General features: G+C 40.8%; 1 protein-coding gene across 10 annotated transcripts in view; it reads right to left on the bottom strand.

Moving 5' to 3' along the window:
* Positions 1 to 554: 554 nt before the first annotated feature.
* SETD3 (SET domain containing 3, actin N3(tau)-histidine methyltransferase) overlaps positions 555 to 19,644 on the bottom strand; it is a 55,336-nt gene continuing 36,246 nt past the window's right edge. For all 10 annotated transcript variants that reach the window (XM_066628829.1, XM_066628788.1, XM_066628821.1 and 7 more), the window contains 7 exons: positions 19,114 to 19,172; positions 18,277 to 18,391; positions 6,667 to 6,741; positions 4,801 to 4,967; positions 3,823 to 3,908; positions 2,836 to 2,996; positions 555 to 1,880 (listed from right to left, as the gene is read on the bottom strand). In XM_066628829.1, coding sequence (XP_066484926.1) covers positions 1,437 to 1,880; positions 2,836 to 2,996; positions 3,823 to 3,908; positions 4,801 to 4,967; positions 6,667 to 6,741; positions 18,277 to 18,391; positions 19,114 to 19,172 — 1,107 coding nt within the window. In that variant the 3' untranslated portion in view covers positions 555 to 1,436. The remainder of the gene's footprint in view (positions 1,881 to 2,835; positions 2,997 to 3,822; positions 3,909 to 4,800; positions 4,968 to 6,666; positions 6,742 to 18,276; positions 18,392 to 19,113; positions 19,173 to 19,644) is intronic.

Here is a 19,644-nt window from a genome sequence, read left to right on the forward strand (position 1 = left end):
AATAAACTCAGCCCATGTGACTGGTAAGAGCCACACCTACTGTCATAGACTGGAGAGTCAGCGCATACAGAGTATATAAAAAAAGGTGCTTTGTCTAAGTTTTAAGTTCAATTAGTTGGGGGAACTTCCCTGAGCTTGGTCAGATAGCCCAGACACTACACAGCTCTCAAGGCTTTGAAGCTTCCCTATATTGTGCCATGCGGACAACCCAGGAACTGCAGAATTTCTTGTAGACTTAACTAGCCTTAAGGATTCTTGAACACTTCCTTCTAGTGCACTGGAACTGAATGAAAACCAAATTTCATGGGTGCAATTGGAAGCATACAAAAAAAAGGGTGGTGGTGTAGATGTCAGTGCGATTTGGATATGACTCATGTCCTCTGGATTCTGGCCCAAATGAATATTCTAAGACTTCATGAATGTAAAAATACTGCTATTCACCACCACCCCAGTCCCTAGCATCATGTGTCCACTTGAAATTTAAAATTAATTTACAGGGCATAATGTTCAATGTTTACAGCCATGCAAGATTAATGAAAAGTAGCAGACACAGATTAATCAAGTTTTACTTTTAATAGTTTGTTTTTTAAGTCAAAAGTGTGGCTTTGAAAATCTCTAGCTATTTGTGAAAATCTGAAAGAGCTGGGAATCAGCCTCACTTCGAATGGTTTAAAGCTCTAGGCTGACTGATGTTCTTCCAACCTCTTCAGTCCCATTTCCAAATCTGGAAATAAAGTGGTGCCATTTTAAAAAACGTCAAGCCTCAAAACAAAATTAAACGGAGGATGTACCATAGTTGCACACTTCGATTTTGATGAGAAGGAAGAAAAGAAGTTCCTTATACAATAAACCAAACCACAAAATAAGCCAAAATTCTTAGAAACCATTGTAATTAGAATATAATCTGTATTCTCCTTAACATTTGAAGTCTAATAAAAATAAGGTTGCCACCTTCCCTTTTTAAGGAAGTACATACCTAACTCTACTCAGGCTTAGAGTTTCCCAGTTCTCCATTATACCAAAACATCAGCCTTGCCACCTCCTGGGGCAAGATGCAGAAAACAAACTTTAAATTTAAGAAGTCAGAGTACACAGAACTCAGAAAGACAGCAGATAGTAAACCTGAACCCAAGAAAGGGAACACTTTTTCCTAATCAAGGGTTGCACAATCCTCAAAGATAACTTTTTCTCCATTTTGTTTTTTTGCCCCAACCCCTGTCCTCCAAAAGCAAGATGGCAATCTTAATAGAAAAGGGATGCTAAATCTTTTAAATAACTTAAAAAATTTTTTTATTATAAAGCAGCAAAAAACATTTTTCTCTGCAGAAAGAAATGTTAGGAAACACCAATGTAAATCACTGTTTGAAGAAAAAGAAGAAAAAAACAGAACACCTGCTAGTTTTCAATTTCACAATGAAGTCAAAACTATTTTAGAGTTATTCTTTAACCTCATCAGTACTGTCTGAAGAAGATTCTTTGGCATCTTCAGTCTCTCTGTTTTCTTCTTGATTTAGGTTGTCATTTTCCAATTTGGTCCCATTAAGCAAAGAATTGTCACCATTCACAAATCCATTCTCTGCAACTTCTACACCAATGGTTTCCTCAATCTTTAAGTCCTCCGGCTCCTCTGTCTCATCCTCCAAGTTTCTCAAGACAATGGGGAGTCTCGAATCTGCCACAGTGTTCTCTAGCAAGGCAATATTACTCTCTTCATACTTGGGGAGAAGCGCTCCTTCTGCCATTTGTTTGCTGTAGTAGTCTCTGTTGACAGCTGCACTCTTCACAGCTTTCTCCAAAATTTCTTTCTCACCCAAACGCAATTTAATAGCCATTGTAGCATGACAGGTAAGGTCATGTGTTTCCAAGAAGGATTTATCCTCCTAAAAGGGCAAGGGAAAAATGAAGATCTTTACCAAAATCTGCACTTAACTTTGGCTTTTACCCACAAAGCTGCACTTTGGTAAAATGACCTCTACTGCCAGGAAAGTTAAAGCTTGAAATCTTCCAAGGGAGATACAGGGGAGGAATGTGATAATGGGTGGGGGAGAGGTAACGGGGGGGGGGGGGAATCTGAGCATATGTAGTTAACATATGCTTAGATTTTACTGCTGTTGGGAACGAAATGGGGGTGGGAGAGATTGAGTTAAAGGTTTGTTTAACAACCAAGCAAAATTTTGAAGAAAGAAGGCATCATGTAAGTGTTCTGATAAAAAGTCGCAGATGTAAGGGAGAACGGGCAGAGTTGTTTAGGTGATATTCTATAGGAGATTCGCTCAGATTGCTGGGACATTGTGTGAGCGGGGGGCTGCTGTCTTACCAAATAAGATGTTAGCCATTCAAAATCCTCTTTAAGAACATGGGAGTATTTCCATGTTCACAAAGATGCTTCAGAGTAGCTATTCTGAGCACAAGTCTGAAAAATGGACACTGAAAGTTTTAAAAAGTCACGCTCTGCTCCAAAACCTTTTTCATAGTTTCATTAGGTATGAGATTGCTTTTGAAACTGCCAAATTTCACAAGCAGCTTATAAAACAGTTCAGAACTGCTACCAGGAGGAGAAAAACACAGTGTGTACTGTGGATCATGGCCCAAGACCAACATCAATCCACTTTCCAGATCAAAGGCTTAAGAAAGCTAACAGCGTAGCAGCCAAGTAGAGAAGTAACTTTATTAAACATCGCTCAGACAGGGAAGAAAGGCGACGGTCTCTTCGGGAGAATAAAGTATAATAGAAAGAGGATGCTTTTGAAAGGTGAACCCTCATTACTAGTACCTGGAAGACTGAACCAGGCAAATGAAACTTGAAAAAAATATGAACTTGCATGTTCTTCTTACCACAATAGTGGTCTTGTAGGTTTTCAACAGAAGGGATGCCCTGGCTTCAAGAAATGTCCAAAGTTTCACCTCATTGTCCCAGCTCACTGGAAATTCAGAATTGCCAAGCGTGAAGATCCTGTCAATTGCATGCTCTCCTATCAAATGTTCCTTCAGCTCATCTGCAACAGGAGAAAATAGAATCAGTAATTGTGCCATGTATTCTGGCCAAGAACAGGGCTAAGGGCAGGCCACACTAATGTGACTTTAATACCACAAACAGCTTTAGTGGGCTTGTTTTTCTTCCCTACAAATAAGCACGTGGAGAATCCAGATCAGCTCCCACACCCTGGTATGCCATTTTCTTACAAGAAGAAAAAAGCAAGCAGACCAGGCCAATTACATGATCAGTTATGTCTAGTGTAGCCCAAACTTGGCCCATTAACAGGAGGATCTTGCATAGTCTGTTTCTTTCCAAGCTTCCTTTTCAGAGCTGAAACTCCAAATGGCACCAAGCACAACCAATAATTGCTCCCTTTATTCTGTTCACCAAGAGGTCGACAATATAGTCCTATTTCTGTTTAGTTGGAAGTAAATCGCTACAAGCTCAATCTGACATTCCCAATCTTAGACTGAAGACTAGCAAGATTTCACCACTGGCAGAAAGATATTGCATATTCATTCACTTTTCTTTAAAACGTACCAGCATCCTCAGTATTACATCACTCACTAGAAGTGGAAAAGAAGAAGAAAAAACCCATGCAGAATAAATTTTGGATTCTGACTTGTATATAAAAAGTGAGTAAAAATTGCCTCATGAGTAAAAATTCAGAAAACTAGGCAAGGAAGTTGTTTTTTTTCCTTCTACTACAGCTGTGTGTGGTTTAGAGGGCTGAAATATTTTTTGTGCACTGGTAACATTTTTGGAATTGGTTACAAGTCTGAACTGTATATTTCTTTACCCACAAAAAAAAAAATTAAATATGATCCTTTGTACTTTATGTTTACCTTCAGTCATACAAAACACTCTAAGGAAAGCCAGAAGCTGGGCAGAAATCGGAGGTTCCGTTGAGTGCAAGGCAAAAACACTGGAACTAACAAAAAAAAGTGAGTCGGCCTATGGTATCTTGAAAACTATTCCAACATGAAATTCCTTAAATTTATAATACTTTCTGTAGTTCTTGCACAAAGAGAATATTTACAGGAGTCAACCCAATTCCTGAATATTAAAATGAAGCTGCTCTAACCTCCCTAGATGAAAAGTTGAACATTTGTCCTCTCTCAGCAAGTCTTATCTAGGCTTGTTTCCCTGACAAAATTCTGAAAAAGTTTCAGAATAAAACGTTGGACCTTTTTTAACAACAAGGATTTTAATCCTTTGACACAATCTTCTCATACCTTTGTCCTCTCTGTAAGAGGCTGTTTAAATTCTGCTACTACTTTATATAACTATGTAATAAAATCTGTCCATGGCTTCAGTTGCCATTATGTAGGACCTAGACATATTTCATTTTCAGGCTTCAAATTGTAAAATGATGCTCCTATGACATACTGACCATTATTGAAAATGTCATTGGAAGAGATTACCCTAGTAAGATGGCTGGCAATTCAACCAAATAATAGCAATGACATATTGTAGCATAGCCTAAATTAAAAGGATTATGGTTCAAAACTACAAACACAATATATTTGAATGTATGGTTCAGAGATTAAGGTTGCTGGATGCCATTACAGGTCACAAATAGGTACTTTCATAATGAGGGGCAGTAAAGAGTAAAAATAGTCAACTAGCGTATACCCCCACCCCAAATGATAATTAAGTGGTTCTAAGGATGTTGGTAAACATGCTTTATAAAAATTATTTAAAATAAATGTAGGGTGGAGAGATATCAGTCTACTGACTAATCTGAACAAGTATAATGCTCTACGGGACCCTAGAGCTTGAAGTATTTTAAGATAAAAGCCATCTCTTTCAGTTTGACTTACGTTGGGATGCCGGCGCGAGCTAAGACCTCTGCCTTCATAGCATACAGCCTGTCACTTTTACTCACTCCAAGCTTTATTTTCACTCTGTCATGTGAATTATTATCAAAGAAAAACCCACTGTGGATCACAAATTCGGCATTTGACCGAGTGCCATAAAAAATGTAAATCTAGGAGGATGAAAAGAGAAGTGAAGGGACAGAAAAATAGCTTAAGATCAACTCTAAGAATGACATAAATTGCATGTTACATTAAAAAAAAAAGGTCAACACTATAGTACTGCAGAACACAATGTTTGTGAGAGCACTATATTTAAATGATGCAAACTTTAACCTCAGGAAATTGCTTTTACTTAAACATTTTACACTGGTCAAAGTCTCACTATCCAATTATACATTTTTGCACAGAGACCTTCAGAACTGTATGCAGCATGAGACTGCATGAGGCCAGAGTAACAATGAGTTGCAGCCTTTTTCCAACACCTGAGCTGAGCAGTAGTTTTACTACAGTTGACTATGGAGTGACTTGCCCTTGAGGACTTCTAATTTCAGCAGAAAATAGGATTCAACTGTGACAGTTTGAAAGATCATAGCCTGTGTTTCCAGCTACAAGATAAGTTTTAAGATTGTTCTACGGAGGTCAAGAAGGGGGCAGAGAAGTCACATGATGGCACATTAACACCAACTCAACATAAAAATAGAAGCCAGTCCACAAAAGTAGTTCTTGACATTTGAAATTGCATAATGACTCTGATCAAGAAAGGTTTGAGATCTGTTCTGAACAAACAAAAGAATGTTGTGGACTTATCTGAAAAATTGGCATATATGTTGTAAGATGACCAAAAAACATTTACTAGTTTTATGCTATCACTAACTCAACAGAAACTGCAGTAGCAGTTCACTATGTTAGTTCAACACAAGTTCCCTCAGGGAGCATTTTACATTTCCCTCTCACCCTCATTTGTCCTCTTCTCCAAAAGTCACTGAAGAGAAACAACTAATAGAGATCTGTAGATGTCTTGACCTCATGCATGCAACTAAAAATCAACAGCATAATTTAAAAAAATAAAATTTAATTTTGTGAATGCTTCTGGGACCGAGATCCATTTTTCTTTTAACAAGAAAGTGTAAAATATACGTGAACCACCCAAGATCGTATGCAGGTTGGTGCATAAACAGTATAATAAACTGCTCTACTCCACACTTCTGGGAAGTCCAAAAATTAATGGTCAAAATGTAGTGCTGGACAACATGAGTGTAAGAGATATTAGAACTGAATAGTGGAGGCAGATATTGATGCCTGTAAAAAAAAAACACACCCTATACATCCCTTAGAAAATGGGTCCTGACAGATGAACTGGTTAGTGACACCATCTTTTATTTTCTGGACAAGTAAGGGGCAAGAAATCAAGAACGAGCAGAATGACGACTAAGTCATGTCAAACTGCAAGATGCTGAACAATTAATGGTTGTCCAACTGATGACATTCAGGTCAGGTCTTTTAAGCAGTCTCACCTAAGATACATGTACCTTTCTACCAATTCCCCAGTATCATTCACAGCACAAAATGGCTGAATTACTCACAGCAAAAGTATGGAGACAGACCATTCTCCTTCCATTGCACTGACAAATGCAGTTTATATTAGCACTTCAAAAGTGCTATGCCCCCACCTTCACAGCTGTGATCAACGGGTTTTCAAAAAACATCTTTGTATGGACCATCTTATATGAACATTTCTAGTGCTAAGTAATCAGGAAAAATAAAGCTATAGTAAAATAGTTTGCATTAACCATGTAGCCAATCAGTTCTTTTCTTCAGTACTTCTACATATAAAATTTTAAACTTGAATCAGAAAAATTTCAAAATTACCTGTTCACCAGGCTTAAAATCTTGAAGTGCTACACACTCACAACGGTCATCTTCTAAGTTATACCCCGTAGTAATCTAGCCAAGAGACAGAAAAAGTGATAAAGATCTCAGTACATTATGGTTCAACTTATTTTATGTTCACACACCTGCTTTTTAACTGCTGAGCTTAAACTGGAACCAACTATATTGGCTTTTCCTTTCAAGGATGAAAAATGAGGAATACCTAAAACACCTTTGACATTGCTTATAGCCCAACACATAATATTATCCTCTTCTTTAATTGTGTTTCCTCTTTAACTATAATCTTTTATCTTGTTTTTGAAAAAAGGAAAATGTATTTAATAATGTTCACGAAGAAACAGTGATAAGCTGCGGCTCGCTGGTCCAACTCAGTCAAGCCACTGCTTTAGTGGCCACACTGGCTGCTGGCTTGTTTCTGGGCTCAATTCAAAGTGCTAGTTTTGACTTTTAAAGCCCTATAAGGATTGGAACCAGGGTATTTGAGGGACTGCCTTCATCCATATAATCCTACCCGTCCTCTCAGGTCATCTGACGGGGTTCTTCTGACTATGCCACCACTTGTAGAAGTAAGAGGAGTGGCGGCTAGGAATAGGGCATTCTCGGTGATTCCATTTATGGAATTCCCTTCCCTTGGAATTAAGAACAGCTCCCTCGCTGGAGACCTCAACCCCAATGGCTGCTTTATACTGAGAAAGATGGATTGACACTTCTACTCCCCCAACATGTGAAATGCTGGAGAGGGGGACAAGGAGGAAAGGCCATCCTTTTGCTCTCTATACCCAAGTACTATCTAAGGCAAGCAAAAACTAGTATATTGGTAAGCACTCTCCAACTGCTGCCATCTATTTTTCATACAGGTAGATGAAAATGTCATTACATGTACTCCCTCAGTAAAATGGAATGTGGGAATCAGTCCTAATTTATGACACAAAGCCTCTGTGTTACAGATGGAGGAAGAATCTCTACTTACTTGGAAAAAAGGGGACAGTTCAGAAAGCTACCCTTTCAGACCACTTCTTCCTGGTACTGAGTTAACCCTACTGGCATATAACAGTGTTGCTGAGTTTCAAGTCACTCCCATGAGGCACTCTGTAGTACTGCTCTAAGAGAACTAGATTCTGTGTCATACACTTCAACTCTCAGCACATTTTTCATCTCTCTAAATCAAAAGGAGGAGTGGATAACTGTGGATCTTTGGGGGATACTCTCTTCAGGGGACTCCAATTTACTTGCAAATAATCCCTTTATCTGAAACGTAGGTAATTATTCTTAGCTGCTGAAGGGATTTTACTGTGGGAACAGTCACAGAGGAAAGACTTGCTCCTTAATCATGTCTTTTAAAAATCATGAGGACTAAAGAAGCTCATATTAACATGGAAACAATCCTACAAACAGTTTCATAAGGCTGGAATGTTCTTGATCAATCATGTACATGGAAAATATTCTAAGAACAGGGAAAGGAGTGGCCTGAGCATAATATAAGGGATTTTAAGAAGGTTTCAAGGTTGAGATGATTAACCAATTTTAAAAAAGACCCCCAGTTAATCAGTCAACATATTTTTTAGAATTGTGATTTTTTTGTACAAGTCCTTACAAAAAGTGTGGATATCAGGAAAAGGCACCCTTCCCAAATTGCACAAGACATAATTGCTCATTTAAGATGCCATGGTACATATAACATCTTAAAGTATATTTTCTCCTTTAAAATATTATTTTCATATGCATATTTAAACAATTCACAGTGCAATCCTCAGTCTTCCTCTGCCACAGCAGCCACTGCGCCAGCCTACAGTGTAGCAAATGTGCCATAAAGCACATTTGCAACAACTCTAGAGGTGGGAAGGCCTGAGCCATCTCACTGGTGCTGTATCCAAGTCTCCAGCTGCTGCAGCACAGGGGATGGGAGAGGGTGGCAGGAGGGGGTGTAACAGAGCAGGGGAGGGTGGAGTAGTGGGAGGGGGCGTAATGGTGAAGTGTGGTGGGATAGGCTCAAGAGGGGGCAGGATCAGCAGAGATCCTAGCAGCCCCATTGGCAAATCTGAGCAGCCCCATTGGGCAGGTGATACTTGAGCATTATTTGGAGTAAGAGGAAAAATATCCTCCATCTACTTTCTTAACTGCACTGGATAGGGTGGAGGCCCTCCAGATCTGCTGTGCCAACGCAGGTTAGAATTGGACTTTCCGTCTATTAACTAAAACTCAAATTAATATGAAGATGTTTTACATTGGGTGAGTTTTAAATGGATGTATAGAAAATTAGTGATTGATTCTAATGTGCCTCCGCTGGGAGGAGTCCGTGCTTTTCATTTTCTCATTTTATTCCCCACAGACATGTTTCAACATGTTTCTGAAGGGAGTTTCAAAGTCATTTTAGATTTTATGGCCAAGTGCCATGTTCCACATTTACATGTTCTGTAGGATCTTTGCAAATATGCGGTTGCTGGATTGTCGTCTTTGCCAGCTCCAGGGACGAGTATTCCATGGTGCCCTGTGATGCTAATATCTCACTGCTGTTGCCTGAGAGACCACACTGGATTTTTTAAAAGTTCAATAAACCTGCTTTTCCCCTTCTGCACCATGGATCGGTTTTCCACTTTTTGTGTGCTTCTTGGTGAGATGTGGCTATTTTGTTCTGCTAACAGTATTTCTGAACAAGAGCGAGGCTCAAAATGTGGGAATGCTCTATTTCTAAAGTTCCATAATCCTGTTTTTCCTGTACTCATACCAACTGTTTCCTCCCATTTTGGAGCACTTGAGAGAGAAAGACTACAGGGACAAGGCACAACAGACCCTGTATATCTCCAGGCACAGCAGACCCTGTATATCTCCAGCACTGACACTCATGTAAAATACCAGACCTACCAAGAGGGAAGGGGTAGGGAGTAAACAAACCGCACAGACAAGGGCTCTGACCCATGAGAAAATCTAAAGACTTGATTAACCCAACTGTATGAATCTTCATTTTCTCAAAGACATATACACATTTCCTACTAAATTCAACATTCAACATCCCCTTTGATATTGTGGTGAAACTATAAATAACTTATAGTCAAGTTTCAATGTGCTAGGATGAGATCAAAAAGAAATCATTTCTTTGTTTACAGTATTTCTATACCACCTTTCCCCTCTAATCAGGAGATGCGCAAGGTGGCTCACAGTCATTTGAAATAAACAGGAGACAATCTCCCCCCACCTCATGGCAAACATAGAGAAATTGTATCCCTCACTTTTCTAAAGATTCAATAGTTGCATAAGAAACAGTTTATTAAAATGAAAATTTTGGTTCCCTCCATACAGTTTCTTCACGAACAGTGTCATACTAAATATGAGCTGCATGTCACACCACGTTTAGGGTCTATCTCACAGTTAAGACAGGGATTTGGGAAGCTCCTCAATCCATTGTAAACCAGTAACATATTGCAGACTTGGCTAATACCACACCCTCTGCCAAGCAACAGTTTCTCTCCCCACTCTTGTGTTTAAGATCAGTATGAGGAACAGTCCTGAAACATGAAAACTAGTTCATTGTTTTGCAATTTTTAATTGGTCCTAATAAATCTATTTTGTTACTACCCAGTTTGGAGATTTTCTCATAAGCAAATAAGTACTCTGCACTTTTAGTCTTTAAAATTTTTCATTTTAAAATTCCATAAATTGATTGTATTTTACAGATTGTATATCGTCTGAATGAAAGTCTAGCAGAAAAGCAACTATATATTTATTTAAACACCACCACTACCATCCCCCAGTCCTGGTGCACATGAACACATGAGCATAATATGAAAATTAATACTGAAACTAGTGGAAAGAACTGGGAAAAAAATGTGGCAAAAAAGGACTCATGAGAAACACACATTATTAAGATTTACATTTTATGCACTACGCAGCATCTTACAGAGAGCTAAGATGTAACTGAAAATTGTATATTTGTGTTGCTCCTTACACTGTCTTTGGAAAGTATGGACTGTAAGGTAGAGAACCCAGCAAGGGTACATAGCATCCTTGTTGGGGGAAGTGGGTTTGCAAAGTTCTTGCTATAGTCAGTCTCAAAGGGTGGCATCCAGAGTAACACTTCTGACTGTGGCAGCACACCCCATGAATACTAGTTCTCTCTGAAAATGGAAAGAATATACCACTTGTGCAAAGGACTTTGCGCACATGAAGTGTTCCTTGCATTCTCGTGAACAGAAGTGTTACTCTGGATGCCATTCAAAATTACCAAGACAGTAAATAAACATATTTGAGAACATGTTCATTATCACTAAATCTCCTAAAAGAAGAAATTTCAACATTTGACAATTATTTGGGCAGGGGAGAAAGCTCTGGGATTTTATTGAACAGTAAGTGGAAAAAAAAATGCCTGATGTGCAACCCAATCCTATTGAGTTGCCCCACCAGTGGAATGCATGTTCTGCTGACAATGTCTGCTGCAAAACAATAAAGTGTGCTCTGGCAACGCTAGGTTTCCTGCTTGCGCTAGTGGATTTGCACAGACCCACTGAGAAGTACACTCACACATGGGGTGGAATGAGGTGAGAGGTAGGCTGATCAGATCAGTGGGTGGAACAGGGCTGGGAAGAGAGTAGTTTAGGCCCAGGAGGGGGGTGGGTTTGGCATGGGCTGTAAGGATTACAGTGTAAATAGAAATCTTTTTATGCTTGGTTGAAAATGAAGTTTTAGAAATATACGATAGGGCATTTAGATGGTTGTATTACATATATATTATATTTGATATGATATAATAGACGAAGGATGAATGAAAAATGATATTAAGAGGTAAATTTAGAAGAGGAAATTGATTAAGATATTTAATGATTTATTAGTTGTAGTGATATATGATAATGATATATGATTTCCTGCACCCCCCTTTTTTGTGTGTGTAGTGGTGTTATGTTTTTTGTGATGTGTGTTTGTGTATAATTGTTCTTGGAAAATAAAAAAAAGGATTACAGTGTTTAATTTGGGATAAATATCTCATAATTTATAACGCACCAATAACCCCACAACCTACATAATATAGTATACCAGCTTAATCCTCAACACCATTTTATAAGTCTGTTTCATAGAACCCAGTGGCACTGAAAAATATTAGGGATCTTGCCACTTTACATCTAACAGCTAAACGAGAAACTCATCAAATGGCATCAATACAGGTTTGGCAGGGCAAGTAGGAGAAAAAGCAGTTTTGTACAGAAGTTGTCCACTTTTTAAGTAAAAAGATAACTTACTGCCCTTTTCTCTAATTATGCTGCTTAAATATACTAACTGATGAACACAGCACATGTACACACCCATGAGGTTCCTTGCATTCTATGATTTTAATACTAATTTTATTGGGCTCATTTGTTTGTCCATATTTGATAATTCTCCAAGACCAGTAAGCAGCTCCAGAAACCAATTTGACAGTCAAGTCACAATGCTGCTAAAGGAGAACAACAAGAAATGCATGAAGACAGTATTCTTGACAGAGTTCTTAGAGCAGGATGATCTAATTAGTAGTGTCAGAAGCAAGAAAAAGTAGGATGGACACAGCTCCAACTAAAACCAGAAAAGCCTTCTATTATTTAGCTGGTGGAAGAAAAAAAGGCCCGTGGGGTACAGCAAGAATAGAGATGCATTATAGCTGAGTGACTGGAGAAACATCTCAACATCTAGTTTGCAACAGACTTCAGAGGAGGCAGTGCTACCTATCTTAAGGTACAAAAATGTGAAATTACTGGTCTTCTAACAAAAAGATGTAATTTGTCCTACAGCCTCCATGCCAGAGACTGTAAGGCAGTCAATGCAACATTACTAACAAAAAAAGGATCTAGGAAATAACAGACCAATCCTTAACACTAATCACCTTAACAGCTGTTCCAGGTAAACTGGTGGAAAACATAATTAAAGATAAAATGATTAAGCATATAGACCAGGGTCGGCAACCTTAAACACTCAAAGAGCCATTTGGACCCATTTTCTGGAGGGAAAAAAAACCTCAGGAGCCACAAAACCCTTTTGACATCTAAAATGAAGATAACACTGCATATATAGGTGTTTTTTTACCTTTATGCTCTTATAGGTCCCATTTTTATAATGTAGCCCCCTCTTGTAGCTTTTAGTTAGTTTTGTCATACATTCTTGTCCTGTGTTTTCAGACGCTTGGTCCTCTATGGTGTTTTGCCTGATTCTAAGGCCATTCTCTGCCTGGAGATTATGCCCACTTTAAGCAAATTAGCTCCCCTTCTTTCCCCCAACAAATGACCCTGGTTCTGCCCTGTAGTCCTGCTGGACCCCACCTCCAGGGTAGCTCGCCTGTTCAACCTGCAGAGGTCCTCTCTCCTGCCAGCAGCCTCCCACCACTACAGCAGCCCCTTGGTCCTCAGCAGGCCTTAGGCACAGCAGCCACACTTCAAACTCCAGTGTCTCCAGCAGTTAGTCACAAAGTCAGTCAGAGTATCCAGGGCAGAGTCCAAAGTCAATAAGCCAAGTCACAGTCCAAGATCAGATTCCAAAGTAAATCAGTCAGAGTATCCAAGTCAAAGTCAATAAGCCCAGTCAGTCTCCTATCTCCAACCTGCACTCCTTCTACAACCCACACTCCCTTCCTCAGGTGCCTGTTATATCCCTGAGGGCCCTACTGCCTTCAAGTGGCTGCAGCTGTGCAGCACACTCTGCTGGATGCCCAGGCCTTACCCTTAAAGGGGCCACTGCTGACACCACATGCTACCTCCTCACTAGATCTTCCAGGATTCCAATACGTATGGCGGTTATGACATCTGCTTATCTTACATGGATACTAAAGAACTCCCCCCCACCTTCCAGAGGCACCTTGCTGGAAGGAAAAAAGGACACAGACTCCAGAGGTGGGGAAGAGAAGAAGGGGGGCAGCCACAGGCCAGCTTCTGCCCTGCCTACTTGCCCTCCCTCACTCAGGTTGCAACCCTCTCCACACTATCCTGGGAGAAAGCCCCATTGGCTACAATGGGACTTCTGAGCAGACACGTTGATTGGAGCTCTCAGGTTGCAGTCCTCTCCACACTTTCCTGGGAGGAAGCCTCACTGACTACTTGTGAGTAGACCTGCATAGGAGGGGGCTGAGGCTGCAGCCCTCCGCACCTTCCTGGGACGTAGCCTCACTGACTACAGCGGGGCTTACTTGTGAGTAGACCTGCACAGGAGGAGGCTGAGGCTACAGCCCTCCACACCTTCCTGGGAGTAGCCCAGGGACTACATCGGGGCTTACTCTTGAACAGACCTGCACGGGCTCCCACTCACCCGTCCTTGCACTTGGCCTTGAGCAGGCTCCAAGGCTGCCATCCCAGGCACCCTTTCCTGGGAGTAAGCTTCATCTGCTGTAATGGGGCTTACTACTGAGTAGACACACAGGATGTCTCCTCTGCTGTGGAGGAAAAGCCTCTCCTTGCACTGAGTAGGGACCTGCTCAAGGAAAGGCGGGCTGCAAGGGCTTGCAATGGCTGAGGAGGAGGGCAGCTCAGGATTGGCTGGTGGTCAGCCAGTGAAGGGCCCTGAGCCATTCCAACAGAAAAAGCCAGGAGCCTGCTGGATGCTGATTGGCTGAGCCTGCTGGAGAGTTGGGGAAGGGAAAAACAGGGAGCTTAAGCCTGCAGAGCAGGCAAAATTGAACCAATGCGGGGCAGGTGGGGGTGAAGGGAGAGGAGGGCAGTGAGCTCAGGGGGCGGAGGGAAGCAGCCTGCCCTCCCAACACAGGTGCCTCCTGTTAACCCCTTTGCCACTTTCACCGGGAGGAGCCGAAGCAGACAGCTGAAAGAGCCGCAGGTTGCTGACCCCTATAGACGAATGAGCCTTGCCTAAAGAGAACCCGCATTGCTTCTGCAAGGTAAGTTGGACCTGCATGCACACAGACAAAGGCAATCCAGTTGACACTGTACACTTGTTTCAAAAAACATTTGACAAAGTCTCTCATCCAAGGCTCTCAGGTAAATTTAGCAGTTGTGATATAGTAAGAGTTCAACTCCTTTCATGGACTGATAACTGGTTAAACAACAGGAGGCAAAGAACAGGACAATTTTCACAATGGAAGGAAGCAGGAAGTGGGTTCCCCCAAGGATCTGTCTTGGAACCAGTGCTATTAAATCTGTCTGTAAAAGGACAGAGGCTGCGGGTAAACAGTGAGATGGTCAAGTCTACAGATGATACCAAACTACTCAGGGTGGTGAAAACCAAAGCCAAAAGGACCTCTCCAAACTGGGTGAATAGGCAACTTAATGGCAAATGCAGTTTTATATCAAAAAATGTGTAGTTATGCACCCTGCTGAGTTTGGATTGTTAGCCCACTGGTGCTGTGACAAGTCACCCCAATCCCAACCTTCCTTCAAGAACCACCATGCCAGTAAGCATGCAGGCCGCTAACACCCCACAATGTCCTTTCCTTTCAGGATTCTCCCTCACTTTCTCCCCAAGTGCTACCAAACTGCTAAAGCCAGTGCGGGCTGGTAGGCCACCCCTGGCAGGCCACTTTTTTTTTTTTTTCTAAGGGCCCTTTCCTCCTCCCTCATTCCTGGGAAGAAAGGCAGCTCAGCAACTTTGCCCAGTTCCCACCAGGGCTACTGAATCCTTTGCATGGTCAAGGCTTGCTTCAAAACCCTCTTCCTGTCTGAGACCCCTGTTTGTCCGGGGAGATTCATGTGGGCGGCCCCTTGCTGCTGCAACCGCTGTAATGCAAAGCTCACAAGCACAGCTTAGAAGGAACAGGAACCTTGACTGCCTTATAAAGAACCCATCAAATTCCATTATGTATCCTTGTCTTTGTCTCATGCAGTCAAATTGACTGCATGCTTATAGATTGTTTTTATCTCTCTTCTCTGTTTGTGAGTGTTGTGAGTAGAGCATAGAAGAGTTTTTTCTGCATTTACCTGTTTGTGGGAGGCCCAAGTCTCCTCTACCAACAAACTTCCTTGACCAATTCAGCAAATTCTCAGAACACGGAGAAATCTCCCTTCCCATAGTGAACTGAGGCTTGGAGTCTCGGCCAAAGAGAGTTTGGTGGGAGAGGCTAGCTTCTCCAGTGGAAGTGAGTTAAGTGATTGCATGGCCTGTTCTTAGGCTCACCTTGCCTATAGCCCTTGATTCAGACCACAGAGACCCAGCCACAGCCTTTTTGCTGCGATCTGAACCATCTATATCCCACTCCTTTACCACCTACTAATGTCTCTTTCACTTCCTACCCTGGAGCCTAAAACGTTTTCTCTTTTTCTCATGGGTTCCTCAGAGAAGCCAAACTAATCTGCCTATGTCCTCTCTTCCCCTCATTACTTTTCTCCTTCTAAGCAATTCCATTCTCCCCCTCTTCTTTCTATCTGCTTTCCATAGGGCTCCACTGTACAGTGGAGTACTAGTGATAGAACCCCTGCCCCACACCAGTACTATATAAGAGTGAGTGGGTTTAGTATAGAGAGTTCCAGTTCAAACCCTGTTTTGATTGAGTGCTTTTCAGTAAATTGTCATGCACCTTCACTCTTGCCTTAGTGCCCAATCCTATGCATGTCTACTCAGAAGTAAGTCCCATTAGAGTTAATGGGTCTTGCTCCCTGGAAAGTGTGGATAGGATTGGGCTGTTAGTCATCCTTTCACTGCCAAACTACACAGATGTGCCTTTAGCTTTCATATAGGATCCCTGCACAAAATTGTTTCCCCTCTCTTGTGAGCATATTATGCATGTTTTTAAAAAGTACTGCTGGTGACAGGAGGGGCTTTTTAGTACAATGTAATTGAAAAGATAAAGTTACACTATGTACATTCTGGTCACCTGATTGTTTATATCAGAGATGATCAAGCACTCCATTCCTAATAGCCATTCATTAAGCATCCTGTACCATAACAATGGTTCAAGAGCTGTAAGCATTCAGATAGTGGTCTGGAGACACAATCAATACCCCTCCAGAGATCAAGAAAAAAAATCTGCACCTGAAGGCTTCGTAGCTAGGGATTGCACACACTTGGGCAATACAAGATAATCAATTGGTACCAGAAATGAAAAAAGATCTCCTCAAGATACAGGGCTGCTCATGGTCCCCAGCCCAGTATTGTCACTGGTGTTATAGGCAGGAAGACCTGTAACACACACAACTGACTAGTCTACACTATTTGCTAGGAATCAGATATAGCTCTAAGCTGCAGCGATCTAAACCACTAACAATCAGCTGACAGTTCTGATTCTTATTACAAGTTCTGAACATGATGGAGATTTCAGTTCTCAAACAGAAATCCACTCTTGTACATTAGAGGAGTTTGTAAATGGCCAATTGTTGGCATTTAGGGTATGCCGTGTTGTTTACTCAGAGAGAGAGAGAGAGAGAGAGAGAGAACAAGAGAAAATACACAGACTTTATCTCTAGGTCTTATAAGAATCAAAATGAAATAAGTTAGAAGATCTCTGATCACTCTCAATGCTTCCTTTCTTTTTTTTCCTTCAAAAGTACCTGGGAGAGTCTTGAATCGCATTAAGACTGCGGGGGTCTTTTTTTGGGGGGGGGAGGGTATTAATCCATTTCCCCTAGTGATGTTTTCTTGATCAAAATCACTCCACCCCCTAGAGCTGATATTTTCCCACTGAGGAACACATACATTTCCCATAAATGAACAAACAGCAGCTTTGAGGAGGCCATTTAGACTTGAGTAAGAAGTGAAGAAGGAAAGGTTTAGTTCCTCATCCCTCTGTGGCATAGTTTTGATCCAACTAAGGGCCTCCAAAGCTGCTTTGGAGAAAGAAAAGAAACATTAGGAAGTCTGATCTTCTGCCCTTCTAACTTGGCCTTAAATGACTAGGAACATAAGGGAAGGCGTGGAAGAAAAAGCATACTGGCCAGTTTGAGGGTGCCAAGGTGAAAAGGAGAGTCCAAGAAGAGTTTAACACACATCAAGGAAAGAAGCTGGGTAAATGCCAGAAGGTAAAGAATTCCAATAGCAGGGACCAGAAAGAGTTTACTTGCATATGTCAATTTGTCTAAAATTGGTTTCAGATTTGAGGGCCCAATCCAACACTGGTGCAGCCACAGTGCAGCCCTGAGGTGAGGGGACAAATGTTTCCTTACCCTGAGGAGGCCTCTGTGATTGCTTCCCCACCACAGGATGCTGCACATGCCTCATTGGCAAGGTTGCACTGGCGCTGGAAAATTGGATAGGATTGGGCCCTGAATTACCTACCACCCTATGTGCCAATGAAGCAACAGCTTCACCTGTCTTGTCTACACCTCAGTCCATAACCATACAAGCACAGCCAAGCAGCAGGTGTTTGCTTAAGTATGCAATAGTGAAACATTTTCAGTATTTTCCAACTTTAGCCTTTATTTCAGAAGGCTCTCCATTCCTGGTCATTAATACAAGACCCTTTCCTATGCAAACACACAAAGGCAATACAGGAGATACATTTCAGTAAAAAGATTCTCTCAAAAATACTGGTTGCAGTTAAGATATCAGACTGCATGAGCCAACACCTGACATGACATTCAAGTTTCAAAGAGCTATGATGCAAGTTTGGCACTGAAATGCGAGAGCTTTTGTAGAATATAAAAGCACTTCTGTCTGCACAGGAAGCTCCTAAATAAAAACATTTTTTAAGTGCCTTACCAGGCCATTTGTATGATTACACATGTCCCATAAAGGTATCAGAGCTAAGGTAACCCGAGAACCATCTTCAGCAGGAATCTGGTTTTGTCGTGTCATAACAGAGGAAACTGCCCATCTAATAAACAACAAAAACAAAACAAAAAATCAGTTTACCGAGCCTTAATTCAGACTGCAGCATTTACAATGATTTTCACTAACAGCAGACAATATTCAGCTCTCATTGTGCACCCATTTTACCAGAATTTTATAAATTATTAATGTCAACCATTAGCAGAATCTTAATTTTTTTAAGTTACTTTGATAACCTAAAGGCAATGAGGCAACATTTTATTTTTTAACCAGCAAAATCAAATAGTGCCCCATTTTAGTCAATGCGCAGATTCAACATGACAACTGTATAGCACAACTAGAGTTAAAAAATGGAAAATGAAAATAAAGACATAGGAAGCCAATTTGGATGTAAGAAGACTTCTATATAGTAAATTTATTTTTGCAATTCATGCCCTGGCATACTGTAGGAAGAACTATTTATTACAACATTTTCAGGAATATCACATAGCAACAGCTGGACATATAGATGCAGATACCATTTAAAAAGGAGACAGAGGAATGCATTTTAACACAATACAATTTAGAAGCAACCATAAACTAATGCTAATTGGCTAGCTAAAAAACTTTGAAGTTAAAAATGTAGATGCTTTGTATAATTATATTTCCTTATTTTTAATATAAGTACTATATTTGGATCAGGGACTAATGATTAATGACTTGATTATTTTCTTGGGAAACACTTGAAATCTTTAATAACCTACTATTTACATAAAAAGGGAAACCAACCTGTAATCATCATAAGTGAATGAATCCTTTAATGGCAGTTTGCTGGCATTAGGATGGGTCTGAGAAATAGAAGATTCAGAGGAGAGGTGAAAAGGGAAAAAAAAACAAACAGAAATCAGTCAGCAGAATTTCATTATTTAGCTGCCTAACAGATCCTAACAAGAGCCAAATGAAGCAGGAGGCGTCCAGCCGCGCTACAGAGGGATCATCATGCTATTATGCTCTCATACATCACTGTCAACTTAATTTGTTGTGCCCAGCAGCCGCCATAAATCTGTTTCTTCATATTTCAAAGACTGGAACCCACAGACAACACACACATACACAAAATGAATTTAAGGTAGAATTCCATCTCCATGCAACACATGAAAACTTGACTGAAAAACCGGTTGCCCCAGTTTCCCCCCTCCCTTTTCCTATCCTGGTATGTTTATTCCTTATGTAGTTTACAATTTCTAGACAGATATGTCCTAAACTTTTTCCCTTTATGTGCATGCACCCAAAAAGATGTGATCCTCCGCCCCCCCCCCC

This window comes from Tiliqua scincoides, chromosome 1 (genome assembly GCF_035046505.1).
Source record: "Tiliqua scincoides isolate rTilSci1 chromosome 1, rTilSci1.hap2, whole genome shotgun sequence".
NCBI lineage: Eukaryota > Metazoa > Chordata > Lepidosauria > Squamata > Scincidae > Tiliqua > Tiliqua scincoides.